Raw genomic sequence first — 19,228 nt, 5'->3', positions numbered from 1 at the left:
CCAACAACACCACCACCGCCAGCGACAACACCACCACCATCAACACCACCACCACTACCAACAACATCACCACCACCTTCAACTCCACCAACAACACCACCACCAACAACACCGCCACCACCAACAACACCACCACCATTAAATCCGCCACCACCAACAACACCACAACCACCAACAACAACGCCACCACCAACAACACAGCCACCACCAACAACACAGCCACCACCAACACAACAGCCACCACCAGCAGCAACAAAGCCACCACCAACACCACAGCCACCACCAGCAGCAACACAGCCACCACCACCAACAACACAGCCACCACCATCAACGCAGCCACCACCACCAACATCACAGCCACCACCAGCAGCAACACAGCCACCACCACCAACAACACAGCCACCACCATCAACGCAGCCACCACCACCAACACCACAGCCACCACCAGCAGCAACACAGCCACCACCACCAACAACACAGCCACCACCATCAACGCAGCCACCACCACCAACATCACAGCCACCACTAACAACACCACCAACAATAACAACAGAGCCACAACCAACAACACAGTCACCACCAGCAACAACTCTGCCACCACTAACAACACAGCCACCTAAACCAACAACGCAACAACCACAACAACACAGCCACCAACAACAAAGCCATCACCAACAACACAGTCACCACCAACAACACAGCCACCACCAACAAATCAGCCACAACCAACAACACAGCCACCACCAACAACAACACAGCCACCAACAACACAGCCATCACAAAAAACACAGCCACCAACAACAACACAGCCACCATCAACAACACAGCCACCAACAACAACACAGCCATCACCAACAACACAGCCATCACCAACAACACAGCCACCACCAACAACACAGCCACCACCAACAACACAGCCACCACCAACAACACAGCCTTGTAGGCCCGTCCTAACCACTCTGCATACTCCGCCTCCACGCAGGTCGCACAACAAACCTGTGTCAGGTTAGGTTAGGGTCTGTAAGTTTCATTTCTTTGAACTGTAACCTGGGGATGTTCGGGTGAGATGATCTGCCTGCACAGCTGCTCTAACAAGGTGGTCCTTTATAGTCTTTCCTCGCCTCCAGGCGATCATGGGAGGATTTTGTGGGAATTTTACCCAGGATGGACGTTCACTGTACGTTTCCCTCATTCATGTCCATACTTCTTGGAGTTTTATCTTAAGCTGTGCTGCAAGGCCTGGGAAGAAAAGGGTTGGGAAGATCCATCTTTTGTCTTCCACTTCTTGTGTTCTAGGTCTGAGTAGCTCCGCCCTTGTTTTTTCTCTGAGTTTCTCCTGGTATTATTGTCTCTGGGTAGTCTCTGTTCCTGAACATATCCCATAGGTCATCAAGCTGGGGATATAGCGTCTCTTCTTTGCTGTTAATCCGCTTGAGTCTGAGTCCAAGTGAGTAGGGTAGCGATTTCTTGAAGGCTAGTGGGTGGCTCGAGTCAAATTTCAGATACGTGTGAAGGTTGGTCGGTTTATAGTATGCCTTCGTATGCAGATCCCTGGTTAGCTGGTCTATATACACTGTTGTATCTAGGAAATTAATCGTGGAGTCACTGTGCTCGAGGGTAAACTTAAGGTTTTCATGAACTGTATTTGACCATGAAAAGAAACCTAGGCGCGGGAAACCGTCCTCCATTATTCCGAAGATGTCGTCTATGTAACGGAAATATACCGCCGGTCCGTCCATCCTGTGGGATCGTTTCCTCTCGAACACTACATGCACAAATATTTCAGCGATTGCCACACTACTGGATGCTCCTATCGCTGTACTCTTGGTTTGCCGGTATGCTTGTCCTTCATATTGCATAAGGGTGTCTCTCATCACATGGAGGATGGCCTCTTCAAGAGTTTCTTTCGAGGGGGTCCTCCATACTCCTGCGTCTTGAAGTTCCTGCCTAATTTTTGCTCTGTTATCTGTAAAAAAAGATGCTACTACCTTTGCAGCTTCTCTTTGTGGTATGCTCGGGTAGAGCGATACCACATCCATGGAAAAAAGGCGGGCCCTTCGCGGGACGGGGCCTCTAATTTCTGCAATTTTCTTGAGGAAATCCGTCGTATCTTTGATTCTTTCCGGTAGTAGACGTAGTAAGGGGTTCAGGAGGGCTGTGCAGATCCAGTCTACCGGCCTTGTTGGGGCCCGGCAGCCGCTTAAAACCGGTCTCCCTTGCCACGTTCCTGTTGTTTCTTCTAGAGCTCTATGGATCTTTGGTAAAAGGTAGAGGTGGGGAATGATGGATTCAAAGGCTAGGAAGAAATCTCTCAACCCTGCCTGCATGAGTCCTCCTTTCCCGTACCCAGTTTTGTTTTCGAACAGCTTGAGGACTATCCTTTTACTCCTCGTTTGGGCGAACCTAAGCGTCTCATCCTGGTTGTGTATCTGTTTGTAGGCTGCAGTGTCTGCCAGGTGCCTCTTCATCTCGTTCCTGTAGTTGTCTTTTCTCCAGGCGACGACAGTAGCTCCTTTGTCCGCCGACTTTATCACAATATCCGTGCGTCCTTTCACCGTTGATAGGGCGTCCCTCTCCTCCCTTGTGAGGTTGCTGTTGCGCTGTCTTTCCGCACCGCGCTTGAGGTCGACCTTCATTTGCTGGATTACCGGTTTAAGGCCTACTAGGTTGTAGTTTGGGCACTGGACTGGTTTACTGGGGTGGAGGTACCTAAAAGAGAGGGAGAGTTTAGTTCTCTTAATTACTCCCTGTGACTTACCTTGCTCCGGCCGGAGTTTGCTCCAAACTTGGTTGATACTAGTTTCCAAGTTGTTGCACAGATCCTCTATCGCGCCTTCTCTCTTCTTACGCGCTGGAGGGCCTATCACGAACGTAAGTCCCTTTTCCAACAGTTTCCTCTCCTGTTCAGTTAGGGGCACCTCAGAGACAACTGTCTGTTTCAATTGTCCTTTTTTCTGCGTTAATTCCTGTCGTTTCCTGTCTTTTCTCCGATCTCCACCGTTCCACCCTCGGTCTCTGTCTCCTGTCTCCTCCTTGTTGGTCTCGATTCGTGCTGTTCCAGCACCTGGGTCTGTTGGTGTTCTTCTGGTTCCGATTGTTGCCTCTGCCCCTGTTTCTGTTTCTGAAAAAATTATTATTATGGCCCCTATTATTATTATTACCTATTATTATCCACCACCAACAAAACTGTCACCACCAACAACACTTTCACCACCCACAACACCATCACCACCCACACAGCCACCACCGACACCACCACTACTAACAATACCACCACCACCAAAAACACCACCACCACCAACAACACAGCTACCATCCACAACACCACCACCAACAACAACACCACCACCACCAACAACACAGCAACCACCAACAACACAGCAACCAGCAACAACACAGCCACCACCAACAACACTGTCACCGCCACCAACAACAAAGCCACCACCAACAACACAGCCACCAACAACACAGCCATCACCAACAACACAGCCACCAACAACACCACAACGAACAACAACACAGCTACCACCAACAACACAGCCACCACAAACAACACAGTTACCACCAACAACACAGACTCCACCAACAACACAGCCACCACCAACAACACAGCCACCACCAACAACACAGCACCACCACCACCACCGACAACACCACCACCACCAACAATAACATCACCACCACCATCAAGTCCACCAACAACACCACCACCAACAACACCACCACCAACAACAACACCGCCACCACCAACGACACAGCCACCACCAACAACACCACCAGCATTAACACCGCCACCACCAACAACACCACCACCACCAACAACACCACCACCACCAACAACACAGCCACCTACAACAACACCGCCACCACAAACAACACCGCCAGCACTAACAACACAGCCACCACCAACAACAAAGCCACCACCAACAACACTGTCACCACCAATAACACAGCCACCACGAACAACAACAAAGCCATCACCAACAACACAGCCACCAACAACACAGCCATCACCAACAACACAGCCACTACCAAAAACAGCCACCACCAACAACAAAGCCACCACTAACAGCACAGCCACCACCAACAACACCACCACCAACAACACCACCACCAACAACACCACCACCAACAACAACACAGCTACCACCAACAACACAGCTACCACCAACAACACAGCGACCGCCAACAACACAACCACCACCAACACACACAGCCACCACCAATAACACAGTTACCACCAATAACACAGCCACTACCAACAACACAGCCATCACCAACAACACAACCACCACCAACAACATAGCCACCACCAACAACACGACCGACAACACCACTGACAACACCACCACCAACAACACCACCAAAAACAACAACACCGCCACTACCAACGACAGAGCCACAACCATTAACACCGCCACCACCAAAGACACCGCCATCACCAACAACACCACCACCATTAACACCGCCACCACTAACAACACTACCACAACAACAACACCACAACCACCAACAACAACGCCACCACCAACAACACCACCACCAACAACAACACCACAACCACCAAACAACAACACCACCACCATTAACACTGCCACTACCAACAACACCACAACCAACAACAACACCACAACCACCAACAACAACGCCAACACCAACAATAACGCCACCACCAACAACACAGCCACCACCAACAACACAGTCACCACCAACAACACCGCCACCTCCACCAACAACACAGAAACCGCCAACAACAGAGCCACTACCATAAACAACACAACCACCACCAACAAGAACACAGCCACCACCAACAACACAGCCACCACCAACAAGAACACAGCCACTACCACCAACAAAACAGCCACCACCAACACCACAGCCAACACTGCCACTACCAACAACACCACCACCACCAACAAAACAGCCACCACCAACAACACAGCCACCACCAACAACACTGTCACCACCCACAACACCAAAACCACCCACACAGCCACCACCGACACCACCCCCAACAACAACAACACCACCAACAACAACACCACCACAACCAACAACACAGCCACCACCCACAACATTACCACCACAAACAACACCGCCAGCACTAACAACACAGCCACCAGCAACAACACAGCCACCACCAACATCACTGTCACCACCAACAACACAGCCACCACCAACAACACAGCCACCACCAACAACATCAAAGCCACCACCAACAACACAGCCACCACCAACAACACAGCCACCACCAAAAACACAGCCACCACCAACAACAAAGCCACCACTAACAACACAGCCATCCACAACACTACCACCAACAACAACACAGCTACCACCAACAACACATCCACCACCAACAACATAGCCACCACCAACAACACAGCCACCACCAACAACACTGTCACCACCAACAACATAGCCACCACCAACAACATAGCCACCACCAACAACACAGCCACCACCAACAACACAGTTACCACCAACAACACAGCTTCCAACAACAACACAGCCACCACCAACAACACTGTCACCACCAACAACACAGCCACCATCAACAACACCGCCACAAACCACCGACCACACCACCAACATCAACACCACCACCACTACCAACAACATCACCACCCCCTTCAACTCCACCAACAACACCACCACCAACAACGCCGCCACCACCAACAACATCACCACCATTAAATCCGCCACCACCAACAAAACCACCACCAACAACAACACCACAACCACCAACAACAACGCCACCACCAACAACACAGCCACCACCAACAACACAGCCACCACCATCAGCAACACAGCCACCACCAACACCACAGCCACCACCAGCAGCAACACAGCCACCACCACCAACAACACAGCCACCACCATCAACGCAGCCACATCACCAACATCACAGCCACCAATAACAACACCACCAACAATAACAACAGAGCCACAACCAACAAGACAGTCACCACCAGCAACAACTCTGCCACCACTAACAACACAGCCACCTCCACCAACAACGCAACAACCACAACAACACAGCCACCAACAACACAGCCATCACCAACAACACAGTCACCACCAACAACACAGCCACTACCAACAAATCAGCCACAACCAACAACACAGCTACCACCAACATCATATCCACCACCAACAACATAGTCACCACCAACAACACAGCCACCACCAATAACACTGTCACCACCAACAACATAGTCACCACCAACAACATAGCCACCAACAACAACACAGCCACCACCAACAACACTGTCACCAGAAACAACAGAGCCACCACCAACAACACAGCTACCACCAACAACACAGCCACCACCAACAACACCGCCACCACCAACAACACCACCACCGCCAGCGACAACACCACCACCATCAACACCACCACCACTACCAACAACATCACCACCACCTTCAACTCCACCAACAACACCACCACCAACAACACCGCCACCACCAACAACACCACCACCATTAAATCCGCCACCACCAACAACACCACAACCACCAACAACAACGCCACCACCAACAACACAGCCACCACCAACAACACAGCCACCACCAACACAACAGCCACCACCAGCAGCAACAAAGCCACCACCAACACCACAGCCACCACCAGCAGCAACACAGCCACCACCACCAACAACACAGCCACCACCATCAACGCAGCCACCACCACCAACATCACAGCCACCACCAGCAGCAACACAGCCACCACCACCAACAACACAGCCACCACCATCAACGCAGCCACCACCACCAACACCACAGCCACCACCAGCAGCAACACAGCCACCACCACCAACAACACAGCCACCACCATCAACGCAGCCACCACCACCAACATCACAGCCACCACTAACAACACCACCAACAGAGCCACAACCAACAACACAGTCACCACCAGCAACAACTCTGCCACCACTAACAACACAGCCACCTAAACCAACAACGCAACAACCACAACAACACAGCCACCAACAACAAAGCCATCACCAACAACACAGTCACCACCAACAACACAGCCACCACCAACAAATCAGCCACAACCAACAACACAGCCACCACCAACAACAACACAGCCACCAACAACACAGCCATCACAAAAAACACAGCCACCAACAACAACACAGCCACCATCAACAACACAGCCACCAACAACAACACAGCCACAACCATCAACACAGCCACCACCAACAACAACACAGCCACCAACAACACAGCCACCACCAACAACACAGCCACCACCAACAACACAGCCACTACCAATAACACAGCCACCGCCAACAACAACACAGCCATAACCAACAACACAGTCACCACCACCAACAACAAAGCACCATCACCAACACCACCAAAACAACCAACAACGCAGCCAAAACCAACTCCACTGCCACCACTAACAACACCGCCACCACCAACAACACCGCAACCACCAACAACACCGCAACCACCAACAACACCGCAACCACCAACAACACCGCAACCACCAACAACACCGCAACCACCAACAACACCGCAACCACCAACAACACCGCCACCACCAACAACACCGCAACCACCAACAACACCGCCACCACCAACAACACAGCCACCAACAACACCGCCACCACCAACAACACAGCCACCAACAACACCGCCACCTCCACCAACAACACAGCCAACACCAACAACACCGCCACAACCAACAACACCGCCACCAACAACAACACAGCCAACACCAACAACACCGCCACCTCCACCAACAACACAGCCAACACCAACAACACCGCCACCACCAACACCACAGTTACCACCAACAACACAGCCACTACCATAAACAACACAGCCACTACCAACAAGAACACAGCCACTACCAACAACACTGCCACCACCGACACCACCATCAACAACAAAAACACCACCAACAACAACACTACCACAACCAACAACACAGCCACCACTAACACCACAGCCACCACCAACATCACTGTCACCACCAACAACACAGCCACCACCAAGAACAAAGCCACCACTAACAACACAGCCATCCACAACACTACCACCAACAACAACACAGCTACCACCAACAACACATCCACCACCACCAGCAACACAGCCACCACCAACACCACAGCCACCACCAGCAGCAACACAGCCACCACCACCAACAACACAGCCACCACCACCAACAACACAGCCACCACCACCATCAACGCAGCCACCACCACCAACATCACAGCCACCACTAACAACACCACCAACAATAACAACAGAGCCACAACCAACAACACAGTCACCACCAGCAACAACTCTGCCACCACTAAAAACACAGCCACCTCCACCAACAACGCAAAAACCACAACAACACAGCCACCAACAACAGAGCCATCACCAACAACACAGTCACCACCAACAACACAGCCACCACCAACAAATCAGCCACAACCAACAACACAGCCACCACCAACAACAACACAGCCACCAACAACACAGCCATCACAAACAACACAGCCACCAACAACAACACAGCCACCACCAACAACACAGCCACCAACAACAACACAGTCACAACCAACAACACAGCTACCACCAACAACAACACAGCCACCAACAACACAGCCACCACCAACAACACAGCCACCACCAACAACACAGCCACTACCAACAACACAGCCACCGCCAACAACAACACAGCCAAAACCAACAACACCGCCACCACAAACAACACAGCAACCATCAACAACGCTGCCACCACCAACAACACCGACACCACCAACAACACCACAACCACCAACAACACTGCAACCACCAACAACACCGCCACCACCAACAACACCGCAACCACCAACAACACCGCCACCACCAACAACACCGCCACCAACAATAACACAGCCACCACCAACAACACCGCCACCTCCACCAACAACACCGCCACCACCAACAACACCGCAACCACCAACAACACCGCCACCAACAACAACACTGCCACCACCACCAACAAAAAAGCCACCACCAACACCACAGCCAACACCGCCACTACCAACAACACCACCACCACCACCAACAACACAGCCACCACCAACTACACAGCCACCACCAACAACACTGTCACCACCCACAACACCAAAACCACCCACACAGCCACCACCGACACTACTATCAGCAACAACAACACCACCAACAACAACACTACCACAACCAACAACACAGCCACCACCCACAACATTACCACCACAAACAACACCGCCAGCACCAACAACACAGCCACCACCAACATCACTGTCACCACCAACAACACAGCCACCACCAACAACACAGCTACTACCAACAACAACAAAGCCACCACCAACAACACAGCCATCCACAACACTACCACCAACAACAACACAGCTACCACCACCAACTACATAGCCACCACCAACAATACAGCCTCCAACAACAACAAAGCCACCAACAACAACACTGTCACCATCAACAACTCAGCCACCACCAACAACATAGCTACCACCAACAACACAGCCACCACCAACAACACCGCCACCACCAGCAACACCACCACCACCACCGACAACACCACCATCAACAGCACCACCACCACTACCAACAACATCACCACCACGTTCAACTCCACCAACAACACCACCACCAACAACACAGCCATCACCAACAACACAGCCACCACCAACAAATCAGCCACAACCATCAACACAGCCACCATCAACAACAACACAGCCACCAACAACACAGCCATCACAAACAACACAGCCACCATCAACAAGGCTGCCACCACCAACAACACCGCCACCACCAACAACACCGCCACCACCAACAACATCGCAACCACCAACAACACCGCCACCACCAACAACACTGCCACTACCAACAACACAGCAACCATCAACAACACCGCAACCACCAACAACACCACCACCACCAACACCACAGCAACCATCAACAACGCTGCCACCATCAACAACACAGCCACCATCAACAACACCGCCACCAGCAACAACACAGCCACCACCAACAACACCGCCACCACCAACAACACCGCCACCACCAACAACATTGCCGCCGCCAATAACAAAGCTACCACCAACAACACTTGTACCCTAGATTGATCATGTAATGTATCAATTATACAGTGTATGTATGAGATGTATCTATATAGCCTGAAATATAAATTGTGAAAGCATCTTAATCGCCTTCAGTGATTAAGTGCTTAATTACACAATGGTTTCTCTATCATCTATCTCACCCTGTCTGAGTAAAAGAGACAAATGTATGTGAATACATGCGTGTTTGTATATTTATGTATATATGTACATGTACGTATATGTGTGCTTGTATTTGTATGTGTACAAAGTATATGTGGAAGCTGATTTGAATTATATTTCACCTTCGTAAATGCATATTAATGACGCTATGTAAAAGGCACACCGACACTTTATGTAGGGGATACGTAAATCTTTGTATCTATGTATTTGCGTATGTAGGTTAGCTTAGCATTTTAAAAGCACCGAATCCCCTTCTGTAGTTGATTGTTCAATAAACCCTTGAAGTATATGTTTAACACATCTCTAACCCTGTCCATGGAGGACAGAAGAAAATGTATATATGCCGATTAGCATTGTAAATGTGTGGCCACGTCTGTGGTAGAAAATAACATTAATACAATAAACAACACCAACAACAACACTACCACCAACAACACCACCACCACCACTAACAACAACACCACCACCAACAACGCCACCATCAACAACACTGCCACCAACAACAACAACACCACCACCAACAACAACACCACCATTAACAAAACCACAAACAACAACACCTCCACTAACAACAACACTACCACCAACAACAACAACACCACTACCAACAACAACACCAATAACAACAACACTACCACTAACAACAACACCACCATCAACAACACAACTAACAACAACAACATCACCAACACTAACAACACCACCACCAACAACAACAACACCACCACCAACAACAACAACAATCAGAACAATAACACCACCACTAACGACAACACCACCACCAACAACACCACCATGATCAACACCACCATCAACAACACTGCCATCAACAACAACAACACTACCAGCAACATCACCACCACCAACACCACTGCCAACACCACCACCACCATTAACAACAACAGCACCAACAACAACACCACCACCACCAATAACACAGATACCACCAACAACAACACCACCACCACCAATAACACAGATACCACCAACAACAACACCACCACCAACAACAACATCACCACCAACAACACCACCACCACTAACAACATCACCACCAACAACACCACCACCAACAACAACAACACCATCAACAACAACAACACCACTAACAACAACACCAACAACAACACCAACAACAACAACACCGCCAACAACAACACCACGACTAACAACATCACCAACAACAACATCACCAACAACAACAACACCAACAACAACAACACCACTAACAACAACACCACCAACATCAACAACACCATCAACAACAACACCACCATCAACAACAACACCACCACCACTAACAACACCACCACTAACAACACCACCACTAACAACACCACCACCAACAACTACACCACCAACATCACCACCACCAACAACAACACCACCAACATCACCACCAACAACAACAACACCACCACCAACAACAACACCACCAACATCACCACCACCAACAACAACACCACCAACATCACCACCAACACCACCAACACCACCACCAACAACAACACCACCACCAGCAACAGCAACAACAACATCAACATCACCAACAACAAAAACATCACCACCAACAACACCACCATGATCAACACCACCACTAACAACAACAACAACAATAACAACACCAACACCAACACCAACAACAACAACACCACCAACAACACCACCAACAACAACAATCAGAACAACAACACCACCAACAACAACACCACTAAGGACAACAACAATACCACCACTAGCAACACCACCAGCAACAACAATCAGAACAACAACACCACCTCTAACAACAACAACACCGCCAAAAACAACAATACAGCCACCACCAACAAAGCCACCAGCAACAACACTGCCGCCAACAACAACACCGCCACCACCAACAACATTGCCGCCGCCAATAACAAAGCTACCACCAACAACACCGCCACCACCAACACCACCCAAATGTCGAGTACACAATGTGTCAACTTTGTGAAAGAGAAAACATGCACTCCCATGAGCATTATAGTGTAGAATGTCCCATATTGACTAACTTTCGCCCTCCTGGGCTCAGGTATGCTGAACTCTGTAACTACTACATGAGTATAGGAACACTTGATGATATATTGGACTTGTACCCTAGATTGATCATGTAATGTATCAAAAATACAGTGTATGTATGAGATGTAACTATATAACCTGAAATATAAATTGTGAAAGCATCTTAATCGCCTTCAGTGATTAAGTGCTTAATTACACAATGGTTTCTTTATCATCTATCTCACCCTGTCAGAGTAAAAGAGACAAATGTATGTGAATACATGAGTGTGTATATATTTATGTATATATGCATATGTATGTATATGTGTGCTTGTATTTGAATGTGCATAAATTATATGTAGAAGCTGACTAGAATTACATTTCACCTTCGTAAATGCACATTAATGACGCTATGTAACAGGCACACCGACACTTTATGTAGGGGATACGTAAATCTTTATATCTATGTATTTGCGTATGTAGGTTAGTTTAGCATTTTAAAAGCACCGAATCCCCTTCTGTAGTTGATTGTTCAATAAACCCTTGAAGTATATGTTTAACACATCTCTAACCCTGTCCATGGAGGACAGAAGAAAATGTATATATGCCGATTAGCATTGTAAATGTGTGGCCACGTCTGTGGTAGAAAATAACATTAATACAATAAACAACACCAACAACAACACTACCACCAACAACACCACCACCACCACTAACAACAACACCACCACCAACAACGCCACCATCAACAACACTGCCACCAACAACAACAACAACACCACCAACAACAACACCACCATTAACAAAACCACAAACAACAACACCTCCACTAACAACAACACTACCACCAACAACAACAACACCACTACCAACAACAACACCAATAACAACAACACTACCACTAACAACAACACCACCATCAACAACACAACTAACAACAACAACATCACCAACACTAACAACACCACCACCAACAACAACAACACCACCACCAACAACAACAACAATCAGAACAATAACACCACCACTAACGAAACCACCACCACCAACAACACAACCATGATCAACACCACCATCAACAACACTGCCACCAACAACAACAACACTACCAGCAACATCACCACCACCAACACCACTGCCAACACCACCACCACCATTAACAACAACAGCACCAACAACAACACCACCACCACCAATAACACAGATACCACCAACAACAACACCACCACCACCAATAACACAGATACCACCAACAACAACACCACCACCAACAACAACATCACCACCAACAACACCACCACCACTAACAACATCACCACCAACAACACCACCACCAACAACAACAACACCATCAACAACAACAACACCACTAACAACAACACCAACAACAACACCAACAACAACAACACCGCCAACAACAACACCACGACTAACAACATCACCAACAACAACATCACCAACAACAACAACAACAACAACACCACTAACAACAACACCACCAACATCAACAACACCATCAACAACAACACCACCATCAACAACAACACCACCACCACTAACAACACCACCACTAACAACACCACCACTAACAACACCACCACCAACAACTACACCACCAACATCACCACCACCAACAACAACACCACCAACATCACCACCAACAACAACAACACCACCACCAACAACAACACCACCAACATCACCACCAACAACAACAACACCACCAACATCACCACCAACACCACCAACACCACCACCAACAACAACACCACCACCAGCAACAACAACAACAACATCAACATCACCAACAACAAAAACATCACCACCAACAACACCACCATGATCAACACCACCACTAACAACAACAACAACAATAACAACACCAACAACAACAACACCACCAACAACAACAATCAGAACAACAACACCACCTCTAACAACAACAACAACAACACCACCAACAACAACACCACTAAGGACAACAACAATACCACCACTAGCAACACCACCAGCAACAACAATCAGAACAACAACACCACCTCTAACAACAACAACAACACCGCCAAAAACAACAATACAGCCACCACCAACAAAGCCACCAGCAACAACACTGCCGCCAACAACAACACCGCCACCACCAAGAACACCGCCACCACCAACAACATTGCCGCCGCCAATAACAAAGCTACCACCAACAACACCACCACCACCAACAACACCACCCAAATGTCGAGTACACAATGTGTCAACTTTGTGAAAGAGAAAACATGCACTCCCATGAGCATTATAGTGTAGAATGTCCCATATTGACTAACTTTCGCCCTCCTGGGCTCAGGTATGCTGAACTCTGTAACTACTACATGAGTATAGGAACACTTGATGATATATTGGACTTGTACCCTAGATTGATCATGTAATGTATCAATTATACAGTGTATGTATGAGATGTAACTATATAACCTGATATATAAATTGTGAAAGCATCTTAATCGCCTTCAGTGATTAAGTGCTTAATTACACAATGGTTTCTTTATCATCTATCTCACCCTGTCAGAGTAAAAGAGACAAATGTATGTGAATACATGAGTGTGTATATATTTATGTATATATGCATATGTATGTATATGTGTGCTTGTATTTGAATGTGCATAAATTATATGTAGAAGCTGACTAGAATTACATTTCACCTTCGTAAATGCACATTAATGACGCTATGTAACAGGCACACCGACACTTTATGTAGGGGATACGTAAATCTTTATATCTATGTATTTGCGTATGTAGGTTAGTTTAGCATTTTAAAAGCACCGAATCCCCTTCTGTAGTTGATTGTTCAATAAACCCTTGAAGTATATGTTTAACACATCTCTAACCCTGTCCATGGAGGACAGAAGAAAATGTATGTATGCCGATTAGCATTGTAAATGTGTGGCCACGTCTGTGGTAGAAAATAACATTAATACAACAAACAACACCAACAACAACACTACCACCAACAACACCACCACCACCACTAACAACAACACCACCACCAACAACGCCACCATCAACAACACTGCCACCACCAACAACAACACCACCACCAACAACACCACCATTAACAAAACTACAAACAACAACACCTCCACTAACAACAACACTACCACCAACAACAACAACACCACCACCAACAACAACACCACTAACAACAACACTACCACTAACAACAACAACACCACCAACAACACAACTAACAACAACAACATCACCAACACTAACAACACCACCACCAACAACAACAACACCACCACCAACAACAACAACAATCAGAACAATAACACCACCACTAACAACAACACCACCACCAACAACAGCACCACCATTCACAAAAACACAAACAACAACACCTCCACTAACAACAACAACACAGCCACCACCAACAACACTGCCACCACCAACAACACTGCCACCGCCAACAACACAGCCACCACCACCAACACTGCCACTACCAACAACACAGCCACCTGCAGCAACACATCCACCAACAACACAGCCACCACCAACAACACTGCTACCAACAACACAGCCACCACCACCAACACTGCCACTACCAACAACACAGCCACCAGCAGCAACACATCCACCAACAACACAACCACCAGCAACAACACTGCCACCAACAACACGGCCACCACCACCAACACTGTCACTACCAACAACACAGCTACCACCAACAACAGTCACCAACAACAACACAGCCACCACCAACAACAACAACACAGCCACCAGCAACAACACATCCACCAACAACACAGCCACCACCAACAACACAGAGACCAGCAACAACACTGCCACCAACAGCACAGCAACCACCTCCATCACTGTCACCACCAACAACACAGCCACCACCAACAACACAGCTACCACCAACAACACAGTCACCAACAACAACACAGCCACCACCAACAACGCCACCATCAACAACACTGCCACCAACAACAACAACACTACAGCAACATCACCACCACCAACACCACTGCCAACACCACCACCACCATTAACAACAACAGCACCAACAACAACACCACCACCACCAATAACACAGATACCACCAACAACAACACCACCACCACCAATAACACAGATACCACCAACAACACCACCACCAACAACAACAACAACACCACCAACAACAACAACAACACCACCACCAACAACAACAACATCACCACCAACAACACCACCACCACCAACAACAACACCACCACCATCAATAACACAGCTACCACCAACAACACCACCACCACCAACAACAACACCACCACCACCAACAACAACAACATCACCACCAACAACATCACCACCACCACCAACAACAACACCACCACCACCAACAACATCACCACCACCACCAACAACAACACCACCACCACCAACAACAACATCACCAACAACAACACCACCACCACCAACAACAACATCACCACCACCACCAACAACAACACAGCCACCACCAACAACACAGCCACCACCAACAACACCACCACCAACAACACAGCCACCACCAACAACAACAACACCACCACCATCAACACCGCCACTACCAACAACACCGCCACCAACAACAACAACACCACCACCATCAACACCGCCACTACCAACAACACCGCCACTACCAACAACACCACCACCACCAACAACACCGCCACCACCAACAACACCGCCACTACCAACAACACCGCCACCAACAACAACAACACCACCACCACCAACCACACCACCACCACCAACACAGGCATCAACAACACCGCCACCAACAACACCACCACCACCAACAACACCGCCACCACCAACAACACCGCCACTACCAACAACACCGCCACCAACAACAACAACACCACCACCACCAACAACACCACCACCACCAACACAGGCAACAACAACACCGCCACCAACAACACCACCACCACCATCAACACAGCCACCACCAACAACACCGCCACCAACAACACCACCACCACCAACACAGGCAACAACAACACCACCACCAACAACACCACCACCACCAACAACACAGCCACCACCAACAACACCACCACCAACAACACCGCCACCACCAACAACACCGCCACCACCAACAACAACAACACCACCAACACAGGCAACAACAACACCACCACCAACAACACCACCACCACCATCAACACCACCACCAACAACAACACAGCCACCACCAACAACACTACCACCAACAACACAGCCACCACCAACAACACTACCACCAACAACACCACCACCACCAACAACACAGCCACCACCAACAACACCACCACCACCAACAACACCGCCACCACCACCAACAACACCGCCACCACCATCAACACCACCACCAACAACAACACAGCCACCACCAACAACACTACCACCAACAACACAGCCACCACCAACAACACCACCACCACCAACAACACCGCCACCACCACCAACAACACCACCACCACCATCAACACCACCACCAACAACAACACAGCCACCACCATCAACACCACCACCAACAACAACACAGCCACCACCAACAACACTACCACCAACAACACAGCCACCACCAACAACACCACCACCACCAACAACACCGCCACCAGCGACTACAAGCACCTAATGGGGTAGTTATGAGAGTCATAACCGTCTTTTATTGTGTTGTGCCTTAAAGCATATTGTCCACTTCCTCGCCTGCCGTGTTCAGCGCCGCTCACACACCTAACTACCGTGCTGACGCCATTATAACGAGGTCCTCGCCAAGCGAAAGCCTAAAATTGTCGACAATTTTCATCTTTTTATTAACATCTCGTAGCGCGCGTGTAGTCACTATTTGTATATACTGTTTGTGCCTGCAGGCTCCAGCTGCTAGCTCCTGGACCCCGCCTTTCTAACCATCGGCTATCTAATGTGGTGACTCCCGACGTAATTTGAGACCATACCCATAAACTTTCTCTCTCTCGCGCACGTATTATCTCTCGGTTTCATCCGGCATAGAATAATTTGCAACCCCATCTTTTATTTCCATTTATACTGCCCCTCGAGTCTTAGACGCGTGATGACACTTGAGGAAATTGTCCATCACAGGTTAATGTGGCGGGTGCGGTCACGGTGTTGGCGGGGCGCCCGGCGGCCTGACCGCGGCCACGCTCACCTGGGATACACGCCTCGTTTCAGACATGACCACTGAGCTCCGGCTATAATTAAGAGTGCTTGCGAGCAGTAATGACGGCGTGTAAAGGTCTTGTCAAGGTTTGGTCTGTCATTACTGCCAGGAGAACACCACCCAACCCGCCCTCGCTGCTCGCCTTATTCCCCCGTATCCTATATCTTACACCTGTCTTACTTGACATTAAAAGTTCTCTTCTGGTGTTTAGCTCACTGGAGCAGTGCTCCCAAAGGTGTCTTCAACCAGCGGTACTCTAATAATCGTCTCAAGTACTCACCGAATTGTACTCGCTGAGTACAATACCTCAACTGGTGTCATATTCCTGAGTTAACTGGGCTATATCATGTCTACATTAAAACTGTGTATGGAGTCTGCCTCCACCACGTCACTGCTTAATGCATTCCATTAGTAAAGTCACCTAGAGAACACGGCTGCATATTGGTAAAGCCACCAAGAGAACACGGCTGCATGTTGGTAAAGCCACCAAGAGAACACGGCTGCATGTTGGTAAAGCCACCTAGAGAACACGGCTGCATGTTGTTAAAGCCACCAAGAGAACACGGCTGCATGTTGGTAAAGCCACCAAGAGAACACGGCTGCATGTTGTTAAAGCCACCTAGAGAACACGGCTGCATGTTGGTAAAGCCACCTTGACTGTTGGTTGTGTTCCTAGCGGGTGTGGGTTGTGTTCCTAGCGGGTGTGTGTTGTGTTCCTAGCTGGTGAGTTGGGCGTGGCTTGGGGTAGGTTTGG

The 19,228-nt window shown here is 48.7% G+C and overlaps 1 protein-coding gene across 1 annotated transcript; it reads right to left on the bottom strand.

Annotated features, from left to right (window-relative positions):
* Positions 1 to 1,292: 1,292 nt before the first annotated feature.
* On the bottom strand, positions 1,293 to 18,795 carry LOC138352138 (uncharacterized). The gene is made up of 2 exons (XM_069304399.1): positions 18,765 to 18,795; positions 1,293 to 3,121 (listed from the first exon to the last, which is right to left on the bottom strand). Exons 1-2 carry the CDS (start codon positions 18,793 to 18,795, stop codon positions 1,293 to 1,295), a joined length of 1,860 nt encoding a protein of 619 aa, XP_069160500.1.
* Between the last annotated feature and the right edge of the window lie 433 nt (positions 18,796 to 19,228).

Source organism: Procambarus clarkii, chromosome 52 (genome assembly GCF_040958095.1).
Source record: "Procambarus clarkii isolate CNS0578487 chromosome 52, FALCON_Pclarkii_2.0, whole genome shotgun sequence".
Classification (NCBI taxonomy): domain Eukaryota; kingdom Metazoa; phylum Arthropoda; class Malacostraca; order Decapoda; family Cambaridae; genus Procambarus; species Procambarus clarkii.
Note: the sequence above shows the minus strand (reverse complement) of the source record. Positions and strands in the feature narration are given on the sequence as shown.

Coding starts and splice junctions, on each gene's coding strand:
- LOC138352138 (XM_069304399.1), bottom strand. CDS start 18,795: ATGACACCAGTTGAGGTATTGTACTCAGCGA. Junction 3,122..18,764: donor TGAGGTATTGTACTCAGCGA/GTACAATTCGGT, acceptor TAATTTTTTCAG/AAACAGAAACAGGGGCAGAG.